This window comes from Mycetomoellerius zeteki, unplaced genomic scaffold (assembly GCF_001594055.1).
Source record: "Mycetomoellerius zeteki isolate Tzet28-1 unplaced genomic scaffold, Tzet1.0 scaffold102, whole genome shotgun sequence".
Lineage (NCBI taxonomy): Eukaryota > Metazoa > Arthropoda > Insecta > Hymenoptera > Formicidae > Mycetomoellerius > Mycetomoellerius zeteki.
This window is the reverse complement of record NW_017255933.1, coordinates 1364675-1392224: the sequence shown is the minus strand read 5'-3', so window position 1 is coordinate 1392224 and position 27550 is coordinate 1364675. Positions and strand designations below refer to the sequence as shown.

Sequence of the window (27550 nt, the reverse complement as noted above, 5' to 3'; positions counted from 1 at the left end):
TACGCGTTCGATCAAAACAAAGGGGGGAAAAAAAATAAAAAAAGTACCGTTGACTTTTCGTAACTCGGGGAATCGTTGAGAATCTCGAAAGACGCGAAATGAAACAAAGGACTCGTCGCGAGACAAGGCGTTGTCGCGCGAGTCCGTCGAAAGATATGTATATTCTTGGAGATAACGTCCGTGCATTACGACTCTTCAAGTATTTACAAAGTTATCGCCAATGACTCTGCAATGAATCGCACGTTATCGAGGCTCATCGGAAAATGTATTATTGCAACACAAGCCCGATTAGGTGCAATTGCGCGTCGTAAGCCAAGTGTCCTCACCTAGACCGTGTCTTACACTCGTCCATAATTATCGATTGCTATTATATACCGACCGTATAGATGATGTCTGAATGTAAAACAGGAGGCTTCGATCTGCGGCGAAAAATGCTTTCAATCGCTAACATCTGCTTTTGACAAACGTCAAAGAGTCGTACACACATTTGCCAAATTTATCCAATTTAATTTAAAGTATGTCTTTTATCCTTAACATTTTTTATCAATGTAATATATAAGTATATATTATAGTATTTATATAATACATTATATGTATAAATATATGTATATAATATATTATATAAATTTATAAAAAACGCTAATCGTTTATCAGTATTAATTATCGCATTGGTTATCAATTTTCTTCGAGATAGTTGTCATCGATGTCTGCTAGCAGACATTCTGATAACATAAATATAACGATTAACGTCGGGGAAAAGAATGACTCAGATATTCATTTTTCGCGTATACGTGGCAAGCGTCCTTGCGTTCGCGGAAAAATTAAAAAATCGATAATATTATAAGATTGCGGTTTAATAACATTTTGATTATTCGAAATTATAATAGACCAAGTCCCAGCGGTATCGATTAAACCGATTTTCGGTATTAAATAGTTGGAGATAATCAGATTTTTTTATGCCATGCGTGGAAGTAAAAAAAAAGTTAAACACGATACCGTGTTGAAATAAAATAACATGAACGATACGAAGGGCGAGTGTCCCCTATCGATGTTTATTATGTCCTTTGTTCTGTCGGCTTACAGAGAAAGCGATGTGGGCCATGAAGTTTGAGTTTCATTGTTAGAGAGAAGCACTTTCGAACTGCGGTCGATATTACATAGACAAGGCTATGCACTGTTGAATTATTAGGGATGGACGAACCTGTACAGCTGCGCAACCCGATTAGCACTGTATATATCTCTCTCTCAATTAAACAAAGAAGTAGTAATAAGAACAATGTTCCTTTCGCGACATTAGTTATCGCAAAATGTACAGATAATAGCGGCTGAAGATTATCGCAAATGAAATCGTCAGATGATCAGTTTGATGCTCGTCAGAAATGTATTGCCTATAGGAACATTTATAATTTATCAGACTTTTATTCAAATTTCTTGTCTCGCCTGTATGTAAAGGAAAACATACTGGGAAAAGGCAGTAATTTTCCAGCAAAACCTTGCCTCGACCTTGACATTCGAAATCTCGAATCGGCAATATAAAAGCCATTCTGTTGTTTTCAAATATAGATAAAACGCAATACTGGGAAAACGTTTCAAATAGCCTGCGTTGTATCACGCCTACCTATGGGATTTTGTGGTCGCTCTTATCGGTATAGATAAATTTATCTTCATAATCAATAATGTCGCGACACATAATATGATTTTAACAAAGTAGAATATTTTAGCACATGAATATGGAACGAAAAATTTTAAAGGTCACAGACCGGTATAACGGTCGATCACAAACAAGATCTTGTTCGATCTTTGATTTCATTGTATTGCAGCCAGCAGGAGCAAAAATAAATTCCACGATATATCGTTTATTAATAGGTCATCGATATCTTATCCGAAGTATTTCTTACCTTAATACGTCATATATTTCTCGACAACCTGTCGAAATATATTTGGAACGATTTCATATTTTATTTCGGATCTTCAGTGAGAATTAAGGTAGACTCACACATAGACGTGTAAGAATCAAGAGAGCGGCTTATCGTAGGAAATTACACGGCCCGCTTGTAGAACAAATAGAGACCGATGGCAACGTATATGTACATAGTGATATGCTTCACAAAAGTGTTGTACCCTCTTTCCAATCTAAAAAGTTTACATTTGAGCGAGGACGCATGTATTATATAACTAATGTCAGAGAAACCGCGTATTACGGAAATGATCGAAACCTTATACTCTATATACAATGAACATATATTATTATGTTCAGTATATCACATGTTCACAGATCATATGCGATACTGCATATTTAAATTGCCGCTATAAGCAGAAATAATAATACATATATAGGCTGCTAAAAATCACGAACATTACAATAAGAATATAGAAATGAGGAAAAGATTCTTATAAACATGAATATATTAAAATTTCTTTTAAGAAATTGATTTCAAGTGAATTAAATCTTCATAGATGCTAATATAAAAATAACAACTTTTAATTTAAACTTAATATTATTTAGAGATTCTAATATAGTCCTTAATTAATGAACTTAGTTTCTAGATGGTAGTGCGTTTTGTCTAATTAAAATGTAAAAAATATCTAATCATATTTTTGCTCAAAAAGACTTCATTGACTTTAGGTCGGCCGAATAATCCTTAGATAAAGTTTGTACATATCTTCGGCTTTCTGCAGTTTATTAACAATTGTTTAATATATCAGAGAAACGAAGATTTCTCGTAAAAATTAATGACATAATGAAAACAATAGTTAATTGCGATTAACATAATATATAATAAAATTATCATTACAGTTGACGGGGGTTATGATAATATCGGTCGGCACGACGATCTACGCTGTTTATGAGAACTTTTCGCATTTTCTGGATACGAGCTATTTTTCACCAGCCACCGTCTTAATCGTGATTGGAATACTCGTCTTCATAATTGCTTTTATGGGATGTTGCGGTGCACTCAGGGAAAGCACCTGTATGGTCCTTGTGGTAAGCAACCGAATATCGTATTTCTCTATCGTATTTCTGTTTCAAATGGTATTCTCTTTCCGATACGCATCATTCCGATATACATTACATTTATGTACTTCTAGTTTGCAGTCTTGCTGTCTGTTGTTTTGCTAATGGAACTCGCCACCGCTTTTGCTGCGTATGCCTTGCAAGACGGTATTAAGGATCTTCTGGCTGAGAATATCAACCTGACGATGCATCAATATGAAAAGAACGAAGAAGCCAAGTTCGCAATTGATTTTATGCAATCTAGAGTAAGATAATTGATCGTTCTGTGGATAAAAATATAAAAAATCCATTAAGACAATTGACATTGATCACACTCTACATAACATTGAATTGGAAATGACATATTTTTTTTTAGATTTAACATATTATTTATGAAGAAAGAAATATTTTGGAAAAATAATTGATCTTTTATTTTTTCTTATTTTACAGTTACGTTGTTGTGGGTATAATAGCTACCTAGATTGGAACTACGTACCGTTCAATAATACGCATATAGATGTACCTGACTCTTGCTGCGCATATCTAGTGGATGAGCTTTCAGATCGCTGTTATGGGAAATATCAGGAGGGTTGTATCAGCCGCCTTTCTATTATTGTTCAACGTAGTGCGTTATACATCGGCACAGGAGCTGTAGCGATCGCCCTTATTCAGGTTAGTAGATTAAGCTTTTTTTTCTAACATAACTCTAATCCCATTTTTCGCACGTCAAAATTCAGAATCGCTGATCCTATCAAAAAGTACTTGCAGGATAAACTACAATTCTGAACAGTAATTTATCTGAATAAATGATAAATCTACGTAATTGTTTCTCTCTTTCCAGCTAACGGGAATCATGTTCGCGTGTATGCTTGGCCGAGCTATCAGGCGTCAAAAGACAGAAAGGGAGAGGCGTCGTTGGAAATTACGAGAGAATCTAGTGAACGGTTATGAACCATTGGGAAAATCGGATCCCATAACTACGTTTCCCATAGTGTACATGGCGCCAGAGTATCCACTGAAAGGCGATCAGAAATGTTAATATTTTGATGTAAAAATCGAGTAATTGTATAAACCGTATTTTTTTTATGTTTTTTGAGTTCACAAAGAAATTCACAAAAATTGAGTAATCGAGGAGAGAAATAGAGAGATCCTATTTTTTTAACAAAATATAAAAATTTATGAGAATATTTATTATTGGTTTTTACGTTTATTTTTATGATAGAGCTCAACGAGTGACCGTCGGATAGCACAAAAGAAAAATAGTACTTACTACCAAATAATTATCTGATTTATTATATATAGTTTAATATATTATCTTAGTAAATATATATATATATAATACATATTACGAACAGTCTAATCGTTTGCTTTAAATAATTTGCATTTTAATGATTTTTTGACATTTAAATTCAAATTTTATAATATAAATACACAGTATAATATCTTATTAAGACTATTCGACAAATAAGGATTATTTTAAAATATTATACAGACTATTGTAAGAGATGTTTCGTTGTACATTCTTAATGCACTGTATGCTAAGAATAAAATAACTTTATTAAAATAGTATTTACATTATGTTAAATAATATATCTTAAGAATTATCAATTTTTTTTATAAACAAATGCAATAATTTAAATTTGTTTATTAATATCACCAAAAGAGTGAAGCTTGCCTCAAAATTTCAGAAGCTTCCTCTTGATGTTGTCCATTTTTGAGATATGGAGGTGTTAGTTCACGGTATGCGAGGCAGACGCGTCTCGATGTGACGTCCTGTCGAAGCACAGCATGCTCCCACTTATATCTATCAAATAAAAACCATGTATATAATAATTACGTGGAATACACTTTTGTCTTTAGTATTTAGTTGGATATTATACCTTGCTGGACCATATAAAACCATGAGTGATCTTGCAGGCATCGGCAATCGTATTACCACGTTATCATCAATATCCAAAAATGTATCATCGCATACGTCTTTCTCTAGGATGGAATCATAACTTGAAACGTAGTCTAAATTGTATCGCGTTATTGGACCACGATAAGGAGTCATAGTCAAAACAGAATCACCGAGAACGTTCACAGTTATTATGCGTTCTCCCCAAATCCAGCAATCATCTATGTGGGGATCTATAGAAGCACCTCGTTCGGAATTATATTCAAGCGTACACTGTTCAACAGTTTTAAAACCATGTAACAATGGTATTTCCTCAAATTTTCTTTGTACAAATTGCGCTGTTTTGGGAAAACCATTAAAAGATCCTAATTGCAATTTTCGCTTTTTGAAGTTACATTTTGGTCCAAAATTCTATAAATTAAAATATTTTAATTTATAATATGTAAAGATATATATATTTGTCTAAATACTTTAGAGATATTATACCTGTTTTCTTCTACCGCTTTGTGAAGGTTGCCAAGGAAGATCATCAAGCGCTTTCATGAGCTTTTCAGCTTCATCTTCCTTTAAGAAATCTAGCTGGGACATATATATTTTTTATTAAACTACATATATATATAATATTAATTAATTATAAAATATATTATAAATACTATATATATATATAGTAATTACATTATATTTTGATATAAACACCAGGATAATCAATCAAGTTCCCATCATGATTAGGATGTTTCTTGTATTCGTCTATATCCCATCCAGATAATAATTTATTACAATATGGACAATAAATGTAACTTTTGCTTTTCTGTAAAATTGTATATAAATATATCATAAATTAAAAAATAAGGAATTAAATAATTATATATTTTAGAAAATTTGTATAATTATATAGTCTTTGAATTTCTGTAAAAGAATTTTTCTTAATTTCAATCTATGTTATAAAAATTTATGTTCTCTAAGATGTGGACAACTAATGCAGGATAAAATAAGGAATAAAATGTATGTCTCATCTTTTCAAAACAGTAATTGGTTTTACTAGTATTTTAACCAGCTAAGAACAGATTCAAGACTAGTACAACAGGAGATACCAGAAAGACAGCAACTGATGAAATTCTCAGGTATATAAATTTCTTTTCAGAAAAGATCATTTTTACATGAGAGATAATAAGCAAGAAAATATTTTATGGACAGAACATTATTAGGAATTACTTTGTTTTTTGAGAGTACATTGCTTTATTTTAAATTAAAATACATTAAAGCCTTTAACAAAATATCTTTGTAATGAGAATTATAATAAGGATTTGATGAAGCAAGTGTGATCGCAAAATAGAAATAAAAATATAAATAGAAATATTATATTTTGCTCATGAGCGCTAATTGAATTATCTCTAACTAATATATTAATTAATATCCTGGTGAAAATTTTTTCTTATAATTTTTATACGAATTGGAACATTTTTCAGAAATACTCAGAAATATTCGGAAAGTTTACATCTTCTCTCAGAATTTTTCATACATGTGAATTCTGAAATATTCTAAGATTTCTCATCTCATAATTTAAAAAAAAATATTTTTAATTTTTTTAGATTTTATAACATTTCATCAGAAATTATACTTATAAAAAATCTTAGAAATCTTACAATATTTCATAATTAACATATGTGAAAAATTCTGAAAAAAGATGTAGATTTTCTGAAAAATGTTCCAATTCCTATAAAAAATATAAGAAAGTTATAAAATTACATAGAAATTCTGAAAAATTATATGAAAAATTCTGAGAAAAATTTTCACCAGGGTATATATTATATAATCGAGTTATCAACTGAAAGATATATATATTAGTAAAATTATCAGGGGAATCCCTGGAATGCATATATTTTATCGTAATTGCGTAGTTGTGTCTTCAATTTTCGAAAAAAGAAATTTTACGACTAATCGCGAGAAATTCCGATGTTATGCGTATCAGATAGGTTAGGGTGCTCCGTATTCTACCTGTAACTCGTTCTTCAGATCCGGTTTCGAAATTTCATATTCGGTCTCGCAAATCAAGCATGAGCGTATCCCTTTGCAACCGCATGATCGAACGGTCTCCATTTGCGTTCTCTTTTCTTTTCGAGAAATACGTAGAATCACAATGACAAACGCATGCGAATCGCGAACTACGAACCTGACAAACACAAAACTACAAAAGTCAATTCTTGAAAGCACACAAGCACAAGTTATCGCTTCTATCGATATATCGATTCTAACAAAGAATGAATATTTTGTTCCCCATTATTTAAATCAATTCAAGAAAAAATCGCTCTTAATTATTATTAATTATAATTAATTTCCAAGGTAGTGAAAGAGAGAGATCTATATAATAAAGATTATTAATATATAATTAATAGATATTATAATTTATTCGTTTATTATAATAAGTAACAAATCCATATTTTAATTTTTCCATCTCGATTCCTACTCCTTGCTGCAATTAAAAAATGCAGAGTCAAGTAATCATGATTATTCAGTATTATGATTCTCATTATCACTTCGCCGTAGGTCATAAGCCGATGTATGATAAATGCTGTTGGCGTTATATTCCAATCTTTCGACCATTTCCTCATATTGCACATCGTTTCACGTTGTGAGGATGATGTCGAGAATCTGCTTCGTACTTTTGCTGGCACTCCCTGCCAGTTTTGCCAGTAAGTATCTTTCTAAATTCACTGTTGTTCACTTTATGAAATTCTATGAAATTATTTGCGCGAAATGTATCTCGATCGTTTCTCTATACATTTATGACAATCTTCTATCCTTCGTGAAAAAAAAAACACTTCAGCAAAAAGAAGAAAAGGATTCTCCATTTATCTCACATTAATTATTATAGTTACTTTCCCAAAATAGAAGAACATGGACCGAGTTCATATAAATATATACAGGACAGTTCAATTAATTGTCATTGCTTTTATATATAGGATGTAAAATACTGCTATTATAAAATATGAATTTTTCTAAATTAATTGTTTTCTATTTTCTTATAGATAGAAAAATTTTATTGGCACCTGAAGAAATTGAATTTTTTTAAAAGATGTTCCTTATTTAGTAAAAAAATTATGTCTTTAATATTATAATTAAAATTATTAAATAATTAATTAATCATTTAATAATTTTAAGATTATCTTTCATTGAATGTTTTAGCAAAAGTCGAGTGTCCGAATATCATCAAAAGAGGTCAGTGGAGCAGTGTTCCTCCTGGAGAAGTTAATTATTTAATAGTACCGATACCTTACGTGATAATACATCACACAGTCACTGCCGAATGTGATACGCGAAAGAGTTGTAGTAGTATCGTCGACAACATTCGCAGTTATCATATGGACACAAATGGTTGGGACGACATCGGTTATTCGTAAGCTATAACATTATCTCGATTATGATTATACGAAAATTTTTCGAGTCACTGGAATGCGAATCATAATAAATAAACCAAGTAGCTTTTATCACTTTATTTTTCGTTCTTAAATGCCAATAACTTATTGATTATTCTAATTTCGGCGAAACAATCTTAACAAAAAGAATCTTTATTTTTTTTAAATACTTGTTATAATTTATTTTAAATATTTGCAGCCTATTTGGTTGCATATAAATTCATTATATTGTATTAAAATACAAGTAAACGTTTTGTGCTTCATAAAATACCGTTTGTTTTATACTTACTATACGTCTGTTTGGATGACAGACATACGAAGAAGATACTCACTTACTTGATAATTATTGCTTTCGTTTTTAAAGTTTCTTGATCGGCGGCGATGGAAACGTATACGAAGGATGTGGATGGACACGCGAAGGAGCACATACGTACGGATACAATAAAAAATCTATTGGTATAGTTTTCATTGGGAATTTTGAGCGTAAGTGTCGCGATAAATCGTACGAAACGTGTCTATCACTACCAGGGTTGGTAAAGACTAATGTTTTTTTTTTAAGAATAAAATATACTGTATTTCTTCTTAAATATGTTTTTAATACTTCAAATATGTTTTAAACAGTACTATAAAAAAACATATTTAAAATATATTAAAAACATCAATTTAGCATGTTTTAAACTGTTTAAAACACGTTTAAAACATGTTTTTTACCAACCCTGATCACTACTGTCTCATCAGCGAGATCTGTATCAGTGTATATTCTTTTGCTATTGTACATTGCTCTATTCGGACAATATCTTTCTTTCAGGAAAAGAAGCTAACCAGACAATGGTAGATACTGCACATCAATTAATCAAATGTGGAAAATCCCAACGTATCCTTCGAAATAATGTACGCGTGCTCGGTGGACGACAGGTGATTTCAACAGCCAGTCCTGGAAGTTACCTCTACACGAAAATTCAAGATTGGCCTGAATGGAGTAGCGATCCTTAGACGAATGTTTCGAAAGTGGATGCTCTCGATCAAATCGAGATACCCAAATTTCATAACGGAGATAAAATATTCTTAATTGTTTAATCTGTAAATTATAACATAAATCGTAATATCCATTTTTCTATAACATAGCTTCAGTCTTTTTAAACAAGATTTGTAAGGTAACTTCGCTATTCTTGTCGCAAGGCTGATTACCGTTTATATTAATCCGTGTCTCGTTCGATAGGATTATGTAGAACAGGCTAAAGCTTTCTATCGCTGTCTTGTCGCAACTCATTAGCAAAATTAACAAAAAGTATGACGAATGTAAGACCGTAAGAAATATACGTCAATATTCGAGGTAATAGTTTGTGTTTTATTATATTACCTTTCTAGCGAGAAGTCCAGCTCCTGATCTAATATAAAAAGAAAGTTCTTAACATACGTTTTTTTAACGCATTAACATTTCAGAAGAACGCATGTAGACGGCGCGGAAATAAATCGTGGAGATTGTGACGAATTTAGGAGATGGAACGGTGTGACGTCGCAACGTATATCAATACTATTTAAGTTTCATTCTTTTTTTTTTTTTCGATTATTAGGAGATCACGTAATTACTAATATACAAATGATACATTATCACCGAGAGTTCTCTTACACAGAATAAATATATTGCGCATATTAGCGGGTTTTTCAAGAATGACGCAATCGAGCCGTGCTTAAGTTTTTTTTCTTTTTAATCATAGTTATTATTATCGTTAATATCCATATAATTATCAATAACTACAGTAAAACACAAAACAAAAAAGGATATAGTGATATCTGTACATTCTCCTTAAATGATTAACGTAAACATTTTTTTGTATACCTTGTAGCCTACAAATAGGAAGAAACTAAATCATAATATTCACAGATATTTTACAAGATAGACGAGGCCCGCCTACCTGCGCACGCGTCGCGTAACAACGGCACAGGAAAACATGTAATCCTGCACCTACATACTATATGACTGGCTGCTGAAGAAAGAGCGAAGGGGAAAACACAGCGCTTTCGTGAAAATAAACGAGACGTCACGCGACACGTGCGCAGTTCGTGCCTTATGTACTTATTCATAGCTATAATATATACGCGTTTTCTTGTTTTTTATCACCTTGCTCGCTCAATTATACCTCTACACTGTACATATCCACAACGCATCTTTTACACTGTACATGCACACGCTCCGCGAGTATCCGCGCTGCCTTAAAGTAATTGTAAACCGCAGGGATGGACGGAACGATGATAATTACGATGCAGTTCATCGCCATAAATAAAATTAATAGATTCATCGAATCGTCAGTCGTTTCTAAAATTAGTAGCAGAACGATGAGATAAGTAAATAAAATAAACGATCGTGTTTCTTGCTCTAATGTTGCAGTTATATTCGTAATTTTCATAAACGATATTACAATTGTATTGCATTAGAGCTATAAATATCCAGATAATGTAATCCGAATTAATTATCTGAAATCCGAATTAATTATCTGAAATAATTAATCTGTTTATCCTTAAACTCCAGATTATCTAGATCTCAGTATCCAAACTCTCTGATTATTTCAAAACTGCTCTAAATCTAATCCAAATTCGAGTAATCGAACAATTTGGTAGATTAATTATCTGGAATAAAAGAATATTGGCAAATATCGAATCATATTTATAATTTTACTATGCATCGTTTTCTAATGAAATGTTAAAAAAAAAATTAAGTTTTACGCTAAAGAAAGATGAAATATTTTAGATAAAGATACTCATGATTTGTAAAGTGTCCTCGCAGCTTAGAATTAGAACGAACGGATGCGCATTTCGTCCATCCCTGATACTTTTGCATGAAGATTACTCTCTAGAGGCATGCGCCCTACGCGCAGCAGCATAATATCGTAAATAGATATAAGTTTCTTAATTTACTTAAAATGTTTTTTGACGGCTTGGTGTGATATAGTGTAATCTCTGGTCTATACACATAAGCGCATTTATTATCTTGGACACGAATGCTAAAGAGTCTATGAGTCGTCGTACGACGGAATCGAGGGATGGGGTGTAAAGATAGGTGTACACTGCACGTGCAAACGAACAATGAAACGAACGAACAACGATCGTGAATTGAACACCGTTAACGTTCTACTCGCATTCGCTGCTCATTTGTTGTTCGTTTTGCTCGAGTATATCTACCTCTTGTAGGATGGAAGTGTGTATGGGGCATCAGTGGTCAATGAGATCGGTCATACTATTCCTCTCAGTATGACAAATAAGCCCCATTCGTCCTTAAATGTGCAGATTGGTATGCCCTAGCTAGCCTGCTGTAATAACGTTAATAATAATTAATAGCAGCGGTAATAGTAGTGATAGAATAGTAGTAGTAGTAGTAAGTAGTAGTAGTGGTAATAGTATAGTGGTAATAATAGTAATAGCAGAGTGGTATAATATAGTACTTGTAATAATAATAATATTAATAATAATAACAGTAATAAGAATGGGTAATGATCAGTATTACCAGAGCCACTTATTGAAATAAATTAAATATGAAACGATACGACTCTTATAAATGAGAAGATCGATTCATCGTTTAATTTATTTCATTCGTTATGTACCCCCCCCCCTTAATTTTCCGTTTCTTTATATACGTGTATGTATATATTTATGTATGTGTGAGCGTATGTGTTAGAATTATACCGACACTGGCAACACTGGAAACACTGGTGATAATAGTAATCATAATAATCATAATGATAAAGAATAAGTAGTAACGTTAAAAATCTTTTTATAAGACGTATGACGCTAAGAGAGTATGCTAAGAGTAATAATGATAATTCACAAATTCGCATCCTGCTTCGAGTAATTATGATACATACGCAAATGGATAGATCTACGAATAGATCGGAAATCCTACTCGGGTAGCCCAACTTTTCTCGTTTCTCTGTGCTAGATGTCTAACATTGTAATTTACATTCTAACGACACGACCGACGGCGGCAGCAGCAACGGGCAGCAGCAAACTATCAGTTACAGTAATATAATACATAATTATTTATATAGAGCAGTATTATACAAAAACACATCACATACCGCGCGGACCATTAGTCGGGCATCCCCTTATATGTTTTTACTTTTTGTCACCTTCTTCTTTTCTCCTTTATACGCAATTATATTATCGTTAAATACTTAAAATCACAGTAGTTATGCCCTCGGTGGCTCGCTTATATAATTTACACAATTTATCATTAATGCCTAGACCTCGCTTAAAATAACTCATGTGTAATAGTGACGAGTGTACGTTAAGGTTCTCCTATTCGTTATTATGCTTCGCAGTCCACTTGTCCATCTAGAGCAACGAATTATTACTGTTCCCTCTACGGGAAGGACAAGCGTAAGTAAGCGGGCGTCGCGTGACGAATCGAAGGTCTTGTCTTGAGGGTTGGGGTTGTGCCTGACTCGCTTGTCAGAAAGACCAAGAGTGACGTCGGTCGATCCCACAAACGTTGTCAATGATTGACGCGAGTCACAAGCTGTTCGAAGAAAAAGAGGAGAAAAAAAGGGACAAGAGAACGAAACGAGCTTGCCCGCGCGAAATTCATCGAAGAGAGGCACGCACGATGATAACCAGGTGCTAACCTCGCTTCACTGCACAACCTCGTGCCTCGTTTTTTAGGCCTACGATCTAAAGATCGGCTTACCGCCGGGTTCCGTTTGATTGTCACTGATACAACTCCTAACAAGGAGCTCTTCCTCTTGAATGCATCTCTCTGTTTGTCGCACAACTATGTGTGTCAGACGGACACTCCAGGCTTCATACCACGTGCGAAGCGTCCTGCGGTGCGCGAAGGCGAGAGATATAATCAGATTATAATCCAGTAGGTCGCTGATTGGCCTCAAACCGTGGCGATGACAATTAGTAAGTGAGCAATTTTTGCGACTCGGTGATGTAGGTCCGGTGCTATTCTTGCCAAAGTTTCGTGCGCGAAATCACAAGAAGGGAAAATGTGAACTACATACGCCGCCTAAAATAACGAATTAATTTGTAATATTAAATTTTAATCGCGGTCTCTATCATTAAAACCGAACAAATAATTAAAAGACAAAGCGATAACGTAGAAAACAAAATAACTGATATAATAAAACTTTTAAACTTGATAAAAGATTTGAATCTCGTAATAATAAAATTTTCATCAAAATATATTTACATACATACACACGTAACAATTTTATCATACCTGTTGCGACCCAGGTGCAGCAATATTTACAATTCCAGCAGCTTGCTTTTGTTGAAGATACATAATGAATCCTGCTTGAAGATTTTTGCTTTGTTGCAGTACATCTACTTCATCACGGCCGCAAGGTAGTGCCAATAGCATGCAATGTTCATCTTCAGTCTGGAAGACATCAAATGACATATTATATAAAAAAAATTAGTTTATTATATTTAAAATTTATTTATTATGTAGGATCATTTTTTAGCATTTTCAAAAAATCTATTTATATACAAAATGTTAAAATACAAATTATTTTTAAATACAAATAAATTTAGGATTTAAAACATTGTATAATTCTAATACTATAATCTAGCGGAGAGATTGTGACACATACCTGCATCTTTCTTGCTACGCCCTCGACTTGAGTTTGCTCCAATCTCATCCTTTGCGCTATTCTCAACGGCGGTGTAGAGCCATCGCTGTTACATGGAAGACTGTCTCTGGCTACTCTGGGATTGCCAAAGACAAAGTGCATCTGTACCGCTGCTTGATCGTTCTTGAGAGCTAATAAACCTTGCCACATAACCGGATGACGTTGGAGTAGCATCTGAAACGAATCCGCTTGCGGTGGCACTTGAGACGCGTAAAGCGGCGGGGTGACGACCTGATGTTTCCTACATCTATCCGGCGTAGGAGCTCTACCCATTTCAGGTGGAGCCTCGCTGCCAGCCACAGGATATTGAGAACGCAAATGAGCGGGTGGTGGTTCGTATCCGTAACCCGCTCTAGCGCTAGCCGGTGCGCCAGATAACGATGGATTACTTCCCGTGTATTGTGATGGAGGGGGTGGTAACGGTCTCATTCCTCCGTATAAATGAGCAATTTGCGGACTGTCAGTAGTACGATCCTGAGGCGTTCTCGTGCCTCGTCTCAGTTCTAAAGGAGGACTGTGACTGTCCTCTATACCAGGCTCGAGTTTCGGATCTAAAGGTACGTGTGGAGATCTTGTTCCTGGAATGTGATAAGTTATGCGAGGAGCCGTTAACGCTTCCTGTTGCGCGCGGAGATATTGATATTGGAACATTTGAGAATGCAAGTAGTGGTCACGAACTAATCCTCCGTAATGGTTGACGACTTCACTCTGTAATAGAATTATTTCCATAATTATTCAAATCAAAATATTTTTACACCAATTTACTTAATAAATACGCAACAACATTTCTTAAAACTTCATGCAATCTGTCAAAATAATCAATAAATGAAAGCCTTGCTTTATTTTCACGTAAGTTGCACGTAAGTGTTTTATTAAAAGAATATTAGAAAGTAAGTACCTGTGAAGTATTAGCATGATGATGGGCAGGTGGAGGCAATGGAGGGCTCTGGGAACGATGCGGGGGGACAAGACCATACTGACCCCCTGGTGGAGTAGCACCCGTACTTCCATGCTAACCGAAACCAAACAGAGTTAGTTTAACGCCGCTTTAACGTATTCTGGATTAATCTTATTATTATTTCGAGTGCAAGATTTTTAAACACACGCGTGAATAAAATTGGTGAAGAAAATTGAAATACAATATTTACCAGTGGAGGCTCGTACGTCGGCATCGGTACACTACGACTTTGCGGACTCGCAGTCGGCACCATAATACAACCAGACATTGGCACTTCCACCTTTTGCGGTTCCATTGGTCCAGTGGTCTGAAATAAGTTTCCAAATATTATATTAATCAGGGCTGATTTAAAACTTTTGGCCTATATTTCCTTCGAGTTTAAAATGTCTCAAGTATTTCCTCTACTATAAAAAGTTTACGTACAGGAGCTTTTGGTCCCGGTGGTCGGACACTGTTCACGACAGTTGAGATCTGAGGATTGACGAGATGCGGTTGCGTAGGTGAACTCGCTACCGTTCCAATCGGTGGAACCACAGCCTGCAGCAAGTGCGTTTTCGGATTGAGCGGATGAGGCTGTCCATTGATACCCTTTAGAGCGGTAGGCTGCGGTTGATGGATTCTTGATGGTGTCGGAGTACTAACGTTCACACTGGCAGGATGTATATTCATCGGCAGTTTTTGTGGCATGTTCACTATCGTCGATGTTTGTTGCTTAGCGGCTTGAAGAAGATGTTGCTTGGGATTAGGCGGTGCTCCAGTATTGTTGAGCACAGGAGACATTGGTTGACCTTGCTTTCCATTCGTTGGAGTCAGTGGCGCCTGTTTCGTACGTGGGCTCAAGCTGGGCGACACGACTCTGCTGGGTGGTATTTGCAAATTGAGACCCTGTACTGTTTGCGCGGGTGGCTTGACGATGTTCTGTACTATCGTTTGGTTAGGTAGACTCGGAGCTACGGGTTTTGTGATAACTTGCTGTTGAGCCGATGTTACTAGCTTACTGGCGTTCAATACGTGCGCCTTGAGACTCGTAGGTTTCGTTTGCGAAGACGAGGTGGATATTGGTTGCGCCGTCGTAGTTGGTGCGGTCGTCGCAGTCACGGTAGTCACGATAGTCGAAGATTGTGCAACAGTAATGGAGGTGACTTGTACCACCGGCGATTGTGGTTTCGTAATTACGCTGGTTTGCGGTTGGATTTGTTGTTGGGTTGGTGTCGGCTGACAAGATGCGTGTTCTATAACAGCTTCTTTCTTCGGCTCTACTGGTACTAAGACAGAACCCTCGGAAACAAGTTTCGTTCGTGATACTTCGTTGGTCGGGGTTGCGCCAGGTAATACGCTGCTTCGAGGTTCGACAAGTGTTCTATTGATAGTTTGTGCCTGACCAGACGACGTAGACACCGGAATGTACTGGCCCTCCTCGGATTCTCTCATCGGTATCAGCATTCCCGTAACTGGATCGATCAATGTCATCGGTTCGTGTGATACCGTCTTCAACGGTGCTGGTGTAACAGTTTGAATCGGTTCCTCTGCTTTCGGACTTTCCGGCTGAATCAATTTCGGCTCTTCCTTGATCGGAGTCTCTTGCGGCGTTGCTGTTACTTCCTTTACCTTCTCCTCTCCACTGTCGTCATTATTCTCCGATGTTCGCCTCGCTGCTTTGCGACTTCCTCTCGGTGATTTGCGAAGTTCTGTCAGCGGCACGATGGATTGTTGCACTGTACTACGCGGAACATTATTGTGCCTAGTGCTTCGCCTAGTAGCATGCACATTTCCAGCATTACTGCTGATTAATCCTTTATTCGTAGGTGATCCGCGAACAACGTCCTCGATGACATCGTCAATCGTGTTGCGGCTGCCGTCTCTTTCAGCCAATCTTCTAGATTTCCTCGTGTTGGCAGCTGGAGAGACAAACTCCTCCGGCGGCACCTCTTTGACCGCGGCCACGGGTGTCGCCGGTTGCGCATTCGGTCCCGTAACATTCGGCCCGGGAGATTTAATAGTGAGAATAAGTCGCGGACGACCGGCGTTGTCCTCTTCGCTGTCATCGTGGAATTCATAAACATCAGCTGGTAACTTATTCTTTTCAACATGATGTTTGCTACCCCTGGAACTTCTACCACCTCGCCGATGAGAGACGGCGCTTGCGTTTCTGCCACCTCGCCTGGTAGTAACCCCGCCGCGACTACCGCGCCTACTCTTCGTCCTGCCGCGACGACTCCTCGTACACTCGTTTTCGCACGTTTCCACACTCTCGTCTTGATCGTCAGCCGAGACGAAGTTCTTTTTATTCTCACCCTCCGTCGACTCGGCATCGAACCAATCCGACTCGTGCTTGCTGGTGTCATGCGAATCGCTATTCATGCTTTCGTTGCCCTGTTGCGCTTCGTCATCACCATCATTACCTTCACCATCGCATAGAGCGTCAACCTTCTTTATAACGCTTTCGATATTCACCTCCTTTGCGGACCAGTAATCACTATCTTCCTTGCTATCGATTGGATCTTCCTTGGAATCAATAGCGAGAGGATCTGTGTTCGGCTCTTTCAACAGATCTTCCCCTGGTTCTTCATCTAATTCTGTTTCATCAGTTTCCTTTACAGTCTCCTCCTCTTTAATTTCATTTGTAGGTTCCAGTTTTACAGGAGTTTCCGTTTCGAGTTTCGGCACAATTGTATCGACAGGTTCGACTTTAGGAATGCATGGTGCGATCTCCGTGTTAATCACTTCTTGTTTTTCCTGTTTCACGTCTTCTTCTTTTATACATAGTGGATTCACAGGCATCTCGGATTCAGTTACATTATACGCAGCTTCTTCCATCGTTTCTTCCTGCTCGACGTCGGCTGGTTCCTTCTTTATCTCATCAATTGGTGTAGATTGTATAGGAGGTGTAAGTTGCATCGGTTGAGCAGTTTGGTTAATTTGCGCTTCAGCATCCAACTCTAATTTTGTTTGTTGTCCTTGGATTATACGTGGTTCTAAACATTCCGGCGTGATTTGCTCATTCACCGGTGAAGTTGACATAGAAGATACAGTGGATGGTACCACTCTGGTTATGATCGTCTGTGACACTGTAGATACCAAGGGTATATGAGACTTGACTACTTGACTTTGAGAGACAGGTGACTGCCTTTGACAAACAACGGGTGTTTGCGGAATGACGCACTTATCGCTGAGCACCGATGATGTCGTGTTCGGCGTTACTTGTTGGGGAACTATAGGTACAACTGTTTTTATCAATGGTTGATTCGAAGAAGAGACTGTTTGTGGACCTAGAGAGTGCATAGATTTGTGAAGTAGATGACCGTGAGCCACGATCACAGGACTTGGTGTAGAAGAGCGAGGTACGTGTGTAGTTAGAAGTTGAAGATTCGACACTTCCTGTTTTTGTCTTGGTGATAGCAGATTGCTATCTGTAATGGGTACGGAAATTTGCTTCTGCGTTCTAGGTGACATCGTGTAACTATCCGTGATGTAAGGTTTGCCAAATACTGGGCTGGATGTGCTAGCGTTGATCTCTATCTTCGCAGTTTCAGGTATATACGTAGGTGGTTGATTCGGCGAGGGAACCTTAGGAGAGGTAGACGCTTTGTTGGTTGGTTCCGGTATAACGGCAGGTGATAATTTCGGTTCGTCTAGTCTCTGAGGTTCGTTCGGATTTACAGGAAGTAACGTCTCAATCACAGATTTGCCAGAGACATCGCGCGAGCTCTTGACCTGTATGCCGGATGCCAATGGTGGCACCGGCATGTAAGGCCGTGGTGGAATGTTCACGGTCAACGGCGGTAAACCGCCGCGTGGATAGCCAGGTGCAGGTGCCACCATTCCAGAGGCATGCTGTATTACAGGCTGTTGAGTCGCTGCAGTCGAATAAATTTGCTGAACTGGTGTTTCCGGTCTATGAGCGGGAATAGGCACGCATACTGCAATCTTAGTAGGTGGTGGCGGTGACGGTTTTCTTTTCCCCACGTTGGGTACATGCGGATTTAACGTAGGATTCCGTGACCATTGTCCGTTAGGCGAAAGTGGTTGAGAAACGCGCGGTGATGGTTGCGACGGTACTAAAGGAGGCATTCTTGACGGGACTAATGGCGGCAACGGTGTTGTATTGGAAGATGAAACTGTCGTGACGTTTTGCATTTTAGGAGATGCTTGACGCATCGGTACCATTTGAGATTGTGGAGATACAGGGAGTCTTTGGTACAGAGGTTGCACTGTGATCGGCGATGGTCGGGAACTTGGAACGGAGAGTGGTTTCGGTACGTCACTGATCGGTACGCTACAAGGAACTAGCATAGGCTGTTTATATTGAGGCGGTGGCGGTGACGCGGACGTTCTTTGCACCTGTGCTGTTCTCTCTGGACTGGTTACGTCAGTATCTGATTCGCTAGTTTTTAATTGATGAGATTTCACGGGTTCTCGTGCCTTATTGTGTTCATTCAAACTCCAAGAATGAGCAATTACGGAAGGTGGACTCTGTGGTTTCGTAACTGCGGGTGATAATCGTACTTCGATTGACTTCTCAGGCGCAGTTAAAATAGGCGCCATAGGCAACGTCTTCGTTGGAGATTTGTAGAACGATGGTATATCGGGTGTCTTTGGCGGTTGCGTGAGATCGACCGTCTCATAATTCGGATCTTCCTCTGTGTCCGTATCGATTTGGAGATCATGCTCGCTCTGTGGAGTATCTGGTTTCAAGTCCGCGTCGCCCTCTCCCGTCGAGGCGTTCAGACTCTCTACCGCTTGCTGCATCTCTTCAACGTCCTCCTGGGGCGCTTCGGCTGGTGTCCCAGCAACCCCGTCAGCTTCCGTTTCTTCCTCTTCGCCCTCATAAGAGAAGTCCTCCGTCGAGGCGCCAAACGTTTCTTCGAGCAACGCGGCAACGGCATCCTCCGTTTCTTCTTGTGATATTGCCACTCGTGGTTTGTCCTCGTTTTGAGCCGGTGGTGTCGTTGATACAGGTACTTCCGGTTCCTCTCTACCGCTTCGCGATTGACAACTGTTGTCCCTTTCATCCGGTTCTGAGATACTTTTCACAGCATTTTCGTGAATTGTTTCATCTATTTCTATTCCAAAGCCGGGTATAAGCTTGTCCTTCTTCTTTTCCGACTTGGGAGTCTGAATGTTACTAGTTACAACTGGTGAAGTGATCGACGGCACAGTCGATACATTGGTAGTCACCTTAGGTATAGGACTTAATAATGTTTCTCTAGACGTGGACAAATTAGGTGATATTGTCTTAGATACTAGTGGACTGCTCGCTCTCGGTGGACTAGGTTCGGCACCCAAATAAGGTAATTCACTGCTCTTTTCTTGATGATGGTGATGATGATGATGATGATGATGGTAATCCTTTCGACTACGTTCTTCTTTCGACTTCTTTCGTTTCTTCTTCTTCTCCTTGATTTTTTCCGGTACTGTCGAAGGTGTGGACGGCTCGACGCTATCATTATCATCAGTAAATCGAAAGACATCATGATCATTAGGTTCGGTCGTGCACGCGGGGGCGGTCTTCGGAGAACTCGGTATACGCAAGAGTTTCGCCTCGATTTCTCGCCCGGCTTCAGCTAAATCAACGCTGTTCTCATCTTCTGGCTGATGACGCCGTTTCTTTTCTGTTTTACGTCTCACTCTATCCATGTCGAGTGAGCTACGACCACCGTCGCTGTCCGAAGCGTAAGCACTATTCTCCGACGTCATGTTACCAAATCTGTTAAAGAAGGTGTTAGGTGGAGCATCGTCAACGTCATCCGACAGAGGTCCGAAGATATCCTCCATACGTTGAGAATCCCTCGCCTCTTGTCTGTTGAGCCTCTTTCGTCTTGCTTTAGCTTTATCTTCTCCGTTCCGATCACGTCTCTTCTCCTTTTTACTACGTTGCTTCTTATCGGCCCGCATTCTCTCCTCCGCGTTCTCCAACGTTGTTGTGACAATGGTCGTAGCAGCAGTGACAGTAGTTAATTCCGCGCCGTGATTCGGCCGGCAGTCTGCATTCGACGTAATGACATCAGCTTTATTCTTATGTTCTACATTCGGTTCGACCTTCAAATTGTCTTCGCTCGAGATGCTATTCTTCTGACGTTTCTGTTTCTTTTTGTGTGATTTCTTTCGCGAATCCCTTTCGTGATTATTCACCACTATCGTGGGATGATTCGTACGGAAACCAATAGCGACTCGCTCGTCTTCGTCGGACGTACGAGGCTCCTCTTTAATATTCGTATGTACGCTGTTAACGATAACATTCGAAGTTTCTAGCGGATTCTGCTTTTCCTCAGTATCGGCAAAGCCGAGATCGACGTCGCTCTCGAGGAATCTCTCCGTCTTTACAGCCTTCCGAACCTTGTTGTTGAATGGTTCCTCCTCCTCGCTTGTGTCCGAGTGAATGCGAGATCGCGAGCCCTTTCTCGAGAGGGACTTGGTTCTCGTTGAATCCGATTCGGAAGTAGCCTCGTCCTCAGTCAGAGCTTTGCTGCTCACTGAATCTCCGTCCCAAGATGTACACTGCTTCTTCTCCTCTCGTCTAGCACGACTTTGCTTCAGCTGCGAAAATTTATCCTTTAGACGTACTTGACGCTTCTCTTCTTCTAATTTTTGCATATTTTTCGTTGAACGGGCTTTCACTTTATCATACATGCTAATGTAAGCAGGCTCGTCATCGACAATATCGAAGATCGAATGTTTTTTAGGCTCGTCGCTGTCTGTATCGGTGGCTGATGGATTTCTCGTCACCTGTATTTCGTGAGTAGAGAGAGGACCATCGTCCACATCGCTATGAGAATTTACTGTAGACTGTTGCTGTTGATGATGTTGCGCGTCTCTGTGATTTGTTCCCACAGAAGACTGCTCCGTCGATGGACTCGAGTCGTTTCTTTTGGAAAGTTCCAATCTTGACAAAAATTCTTTATCGGATTCGTGTGAGACTCTTGGGCTACGCTCTCTCGATTCCTTCTCCGATCGATTCTTCTTGCTCCTTTGTTTTTCCTTGTTTCCGCTGTCCCTCGAATTGTTTTCCCGGGTCGATTCGCCATGCGTTCCGTCCCTGCTATCTTGCGTTGTACTTTCCTTACTGTCACGACTCTCCCTGCTCTCTCGACTAGAACGATGCGAATCATTACGATGCTTGCGATCTTCGGATCTCCTGTTTTGCTTAGACCGGTCTTTACTGTCTCGCCGATGATCCGAAATTTTCACACGCTTAGCGTCTTCGTCTGTGGGGCAATCTTGCGACGAACACCTACGCTTGATCGGTACCGGTGCCGGAGCAATCTGATTCTGAGATTGCGGAATAGAGGGATGTAGATGATTCTCAGTCGACTGCCGTCTGTTATCGTCACGTTCTCTCTTGTCTTTGTCCTTTTCTTCGCGGTCTCTTCTCTTTTCGCGCTCGACCTTCTCTTTCTCCCGCCTTTCTTGATCTTCGCGTTCCCGTCGCTTTTCCCTTTCAAGTTTTTCGAGTCTCTCTCGTTCTTCTTTCTCGCGTTTCTCCTTTTCCATTTTTTCTCGTTCTTCCTTCTCTTTTCGACGTTCACGTTCTAGTCTCTCCTTCTCTTCCCTTTCTCGTTTTCTTTCTCGTTCGAGACGTTCCTTCTCTTCTCTCCTTCTTTCTCGTTCTTCTTTTTCTCTTCTTTCTTGTTCTTCTCTTTCCTTTTTAAGACGTTCTTTTTCTTGCTTTTCACGCTCCAAACGAATTTCCCGCTCTTTTCTTTCGCGTTCTTCCCGTTCTCTCCTTTCGCGCTCTTCTCGTTCCTTCCGTTCTTGTCGTTCTTTCTCCTCTCGTTCTCTCCTTTCACGTTCGATACGTTCTTTTTCTCGTCTCTCTTTTTCTTTAAGTTCATTCTCTTCCCTTTCCTTTCTCTCGCGTTCTCTTTCTTCCCGTTCTTTTCTATCTTTTTCCTGCCGTTCCTTGTCTTGTCTTTCTTTTTCTCGCCTCTCTTCGTCCTTTTCCCGTCTTTCACGTTCTTCTTTTTCTTTTTTCTCTTGTCGATCACGCTCTTCCTTATCCCTTCGCTCTTGTCTATCACGATCTTCTTTGTCTCTCCTTTCTTTCTCTTCTCGTTCTTTCCGTTCATACCTTAATTCTTTGTTTTCTTTAATGTCTCTATTATGATTATCCGTGTTGCCGATATCACTTACAACGTTTAAACTTTCATCCTTATCTTTGCGATTTCTTTCAACATCGGCTTCTTCCTTTCGTGATCTTCTTTGACAATCTTTCCCTTTATTATGTTTTGACTCTCTGCCATCCTTTCCGTCGCGAGACTCTCTGCTCTCTCGACTGCTACCACTCGTTTCTTTCTTTAAACGAGAACGAGTCAAATCTGTGGAAGATGTGGATAATGACGATGAAGAGGAAGAATTGGATGAGGATGTTATGGAAGACGGTGGAGCTATCGAACTGGTAGTAGTCATGGAAGATACTGTGCCTGTTACGGACATCGTTGTTGTTGCTGCTACCGTTGACGAGGTTGTCGCAACAGGTACCGCTGGTGTTATTGCAGTTGAGAAGGCATCTGTTGACGCTGCGGTCACCGTGGGCGATACGGTGGTCGCAGAGATGCTCAATCCCCGATGTGTCGAGGCTCCAAGAGTGTGAATGCTACCTATGCTACCATTGTTGCTTAGAAGACTACTGGCTGACGCTAAACCACTACCGCTACCACTACTGGCTGCTGTTCCACTAATGAGACCGATTGGTAGAGAAACCGGTGGTAATTCAGGACTAACTGTCTTGATAGAAGTACCAGGTGTAATCGGCGTCGCCGGCGTTGGATGTATGCAGTTATGTTGCACTATCCGCGGATCGGTCTTTAACATCGACGGGGCCATCGAAGTCGTCGTCGCGGTCAAACTTGCGGACAATGACGTATTAATGCCGACTTGACTAACCGAAATACCGCTGGTCGGCTGTACCGGCGGATGACTAGGAAACGGATACTGCAGACAAACTTTGCTAGTACAGCCGCTAGTGGTAAGACCAGCGGTGCTCCCGATCATAGAACTAACACCAATAACACCAGTGAATTCCCGCGGTTCGTACTTTTCACTGAAGTTCTCCAATCGTTTAGAGTCTTCATCGAACACGCTTCTTTTCGCGAGAACTGACTTCACAATATCGGAAGGTTGCACTTCATGGAGATCCATATCGAGCAGTTTATGTCGAAATCGGAATCTTTCTGAAGCGCTCGCATCAAGTTTTGCCAATGCATCACCGCCAGCAGCACTCAATGCTCTCGAACCAGACCACTTTTCGTACTTTTCATCCAGAGAGCGTATCCTCTCCTCCAGACTAGGGGACTGTGGCGCTGTCTCGCTATCGGAACTGGTTGGACTCGAGCTGGTATGTCTGGGAGGCGGTGAAGCCGGCGGTTGTGGAGCCGCACGAGGACTGGGCGCAGTAGATAAGCTGGCACATGGCGGACTAGCAACTTTGGCGAGGCTGGCACTGCTCGATCGAGTGCTGCTGCCATTGTTGTTATTACTACTGCTTGTATTGTTGTTATTATTCAACATTTGAGCCGCAAACCTTGGTAAAGGCAGCGACAATGGACCTTCGTGACTCCTTTCTCTAAATCGTCTTGGTTCGCTAGGTACTAAATTCTCCGGTCGCTCATCAACGAGAGGAGTACCTGGTCGAGATCCATCGTGATGTTCATGATGCCTGTAAAAAAAATACGGTTATTTTAGTTTTGATAATTTTTAAATGCTTTTTTCTATTATATTTAAATATTAACACAGCTCACCTGCTAGTGGTATCCCGACGACGTTTACAAGGTCCAGGACCCCTGCCCTCGCAACTACCTCTCCTTGTGCTATGATGCACCACTACTTTGCTATCACTAACGCGCCTAAAGTCCATGCTTTTTCTACTAGAGTGCGAAGTAACGAGTATCGACGCGATTTCCGGCTCGTCATCTTCACAAAGTACTGTCGTCGACGAGCTGTCAAGTTTAGCACGTTTCTTCGGCACGAAACCAATCTCGTCGCCGCTACTGTGACATTCTTCGAGTTGTTCCAATAAATGGACGCGCTCCTTTTGGAGATGTCGAATGTCTGGTGGAGGTAATAACGGTGGCGGTGGCGCAGGTGGGTCGACACTCGTAACGACGCTTTGCACTGTGTGACGCCGTGATGGTGGCGGGCAATCATCGTCGTTGAGTTTGCTGTCACTGAGTACGCTGCTCTGATAATCGTCGTGACTTGCACCGCTGCCTTGACTAAACTCGTCGTAGCTACGAAACCGTCGCGACGTCGGTTCAGCGTAATCACCATCGTAGTAGGAATCCTGATAGGATCGTCTACTACTTCGTGACATCGCTGTTGGATGGGCTGGACTCGCACCAGGTGTACTGCCTCCAGAAGTTCGCGAGTAATTTGCCGTTCTTGATCGCGGGGGCGTATCATAGCGTGTAAATCTGTTGCTCGAACTCGACACCGTCACTGCCGAGTCGAAACTACTACGCTCCCGCCTAGAAGGAATCCTTCGAATCACGAATGCAATCGTTTTATAAGTTCTTGATTGTAACTCGTGAACTTATACATAAGCATGCGTCTATTTCATTAATAAACTATCAGTATAATCTAATAGAATATCAAATAATTTAGACTAATTAGAAATTGTTTCAAATAAAGATTGTTAAATATCAAATATGCACATTAAAAAAAAATTTCTTGCTTTATCAATATTAAATATTTCATATTTTATCGAGGTACTTTTTAGCTATAATAAAATTGATTTATAAAAAAAGTATACATACGTCACGTCAAATGAAGATGCTGGCGAAGGCCTCGAATCCCAAGGCTTTTCACTAGTATTTCCTTGACGCTCGAGATGTTCGTAAAATGTTTCCTGGCATTCCCTTGAGGCAAAATCGACCTGCAAACGGCGGCCACGAAGTGCAGCTCCCCGCATTTCTTTCACGGCAGCTTGAGCGCAACTTATTTGATCGAAAAAGACCAGAGCATGACCACGCTCACGATCTACCACTACCTGAGTTATCGGTCCAAATTGATGAAATTGCATATTTAAGTATTTCTCGGACATGCAATCTAAAAAAAGAAAAGAATATTTAATATATTTAATGCCGTGTTTTGACATTGTTGGTATTGTACCAAATCTTTCTTTTTTAATATCTTATTTTTACAAATTTTAATGCTACTGTCTGATGTAACTTTTAATAAAATAAAACTACTTGCACATCGTTCTATTGCATTTTGATAAATAACTGTGCTTTTAATATTTCTTACTAGTACATAATTGAATAATAAATATAATAAAAAATGTAGTAAATATAATAAAATACCTCCGATACCATCAACCCAAACGCAGGATGTCGGCATCGACTTCCCGAATCCAAGTTTAATTCGATTCGCACCTAAATGTTCACCATCCATTGATCTCATCGCTTTAACAACACTACCGATATCCGAATATTGACAAAAAGCGTAACTTGACACGGCGCCCTGTTTTTTAATATCAATTTCCTGCAAACAAATATAACGGGATGTTCGTCTTAATGTTTATCAGGCTTAGATTATTATTTTTATTTGGCTTTCTCATTTTGTTCAGATGATTTTGCTTTTTATTCAATTTCTATACTGACATAAACGAATGTTCCAATTTCAAAATAATTTGAACTCACTATTATTTCGCCGAACGGTTCAAAATGCTTCCTGAGCTCGGACGCGGTAACGTCTTTCTCGAGGTTACCGATGAACAATGTTCTTGTTGCTTTCGGATGGTACTCATCGAGTTCTGCCTCGTACGGCCTAAACTCGTTGTCCTCTACATCGTATCCTTGATAAGGGGCTACTTCAATTTTGCATCCAAAAAATAGCTTATCTTGCGAAACTTCGAGAGCTTTCTCCACGTCCTCAGGTTTCTTAAAACAGACTAGGGCATATCTGTCGCCGGCTGCACCGACGACCTTCACCCACGTCACCTTTCCGTGCTTCTTGTACTCGTGGAAAAGGCCATCTTTGAGGGAAGTATCGCTGCTACGTGCCGGCAGATTTCTAACGCAGATGGCCAACGGCCTGCGATCCTCCGTGACGGCTACGTTGCTGGTGCGATGCGGAGAGCTACCGGGCGACGTGCTACCCCCGGAAGAGCTGCCGCCCGAGCTACCGCTTCGACTGCTGCTGCTACTTCCGGAACGACTGCTACCGCTTGGCGAGCTGCTCCCACTTCGTGATTTTCTTCGCTGTTTCTTGTGCTGTCGCAAAGCACCACTGCTACCGCTACCACCGCCTCCACCAGTTCCTACAAAAGAAGAATGATTAAAATTAAATACGTGATAAATATGAGAAAGAAATGTGTATTTGTTATTTTTCTTCATGCAAATCAAAGTTCATCGTTGAATATTTACAGTTTGTAGCAACTAAATTTCCATATTCTTTACACATTGACATCGAGCGGTTTTTATCTTTGACATTCTCATTTTAATGGTTCAACACACAAACAAGTGACAAATATATAGAAACTACACGCGTGTCTTTCTTATGATGATGAAAAACTCTTCTACTGGATCAGAATGAGATTACCTTGTTCGTCTTGGTAAGCGTCATTGGTGGCAGGCGAAGGTGGCGGCGGTGCACCGCCGTACCTCGAACTCGTCGGCTCGTATGCCGACCAGGATGACGGCGGCAGACTTCCACGATGTC

At 39.5% G+C, this 27550-nt stretch overlaps 5 protein-coding genes across 9 annotated transcripts in view; 2 read left to right on the top strand and 3 right to left on the bottom strand.

Annotated features, from left to right (window-relative positions):
• Nucleotides 1–4263, top strand: part of LOC108720614 (CD63 antigen) — a 4734-nt gene extending 471 nt beyond the window's left edge. Inside the window, exons 2-5 of the mRNA XM_018444725.1 lie at nt 2798–2986; nt 3091–3261; nt 3446–3667; nt 3837–4263. Of these exons, the coding sequence (XP_018300227.1) occupies nt 2798–2986; nt 3091–3261; nt 3446–3667; nt 3837–4034 (780 nt within the window). The 3' untranslated portion in view covers nt 4035–4263. The remainder of the gene's footprint in view (nt 1–2797; nt 2987–3090; nt 3262–3445; nt 3668–3836) is intronic.
• Nucleotides 4264–4575: 312 nt separating this feature from the next.
• LOC108732078 (alpha-ketoglutarate-dependent dioxygenase alkB homolog 4) lies at nt 4576–7067 on the bottom strand. Its single transcript, XM_018462716.1, has 5 exons — nt 6888–7067; nt 5577–5700; nt 5379–5473; nt 4876–5303; nt 4576–4799 (listed from the first exon to the last, which is right to left on the bottom strand). Exons 1-5 carry the CDS (start codon nt 6987–6989, stop codon nt 4649–4651), a joined length of 900 nt encoding a protein of 299 aa, XP_018318218.1. The 5' UTR covers nt 6990–7067; the 3' UTR covers nt 4576–4648.
• A 401-nt stretch (nt 7068–7468) lies between these two features.
• Nucleotides 7469–10592, top strand: LOC108720572 (peptidoglycan-recognition protein SA). Its single transcript, XM_018444664.1, has 4 exons — nt 7469–7582; nt 8076–8286; nt 8670–8788; nt 9114–10592. Exons 1-4 carry the CDS (start codon nt 7528–7530, stop codon nt 9296–9298), a joined length of 570 nt encoding a protein of 189 aa, XP_018300166.1. The 5' UTR covers nt 7469–7527; the 3' UTR covers nt 9299–10592.
• Nucleotides 10593–11749: 1157 nt separating this feature from the next.
• Nucleotides 11750–27544, bottom strand: LOC108720296 (protein split ends). Of its 5 annotated transcripts, none has more exons than XM_018444213.1 (11): nt 27431–27544; nt 26530–27149; nt 26191–26371; nt 25645–25936; nt 24631–25368; nt 15317–24548; nt 15084–15200; nt 14834–14947; nt 13897–14643; nt 13524–13682; nt 11750–13310 (listed from the first exon to the last, which is right to left on the bottom strand). In XM_018444213.1, the coding sequence occupies exons 3-11, from the start codon at nt 26288–26290 to the stop codon at nt 13182–13184; spliced, it is 11628 nt and encodes a 3875-aa protein (XP_018299715.1). In that variant the 5' UTR covers nt 26291–26371; nt 26530–27149; nt 27431–27544; the 3' UTR covers nt 11750–13181. The 5 variants fall into 5 exon arrangements, with proteins under 5 accessions (XP_018299715.1, XP_018299723.1, XP_018299732.1 ...); XM_018444221.1 differs by having other exon boundaries at nt 24631–25356; XM_018444230.1 differs by lacking the exon at nt 14834–14947.
• LOC108731785 (Heterogeneous nuclear ribonucleoprotein at 87F) overlaps nt 26470–27550 on the bottom strand; it is a 75899-nt gene continuing 74818 nt past the window's right edge. The window contains exon 4 of the mRNA XM_018462291.1: nt 26470–27149. Coding sequence (XP_018317793.1) covers nt 26470–27149 — 680 coding nt within the window. The remainder of the gene's footprint in view (nt 27150–27550) is intronic.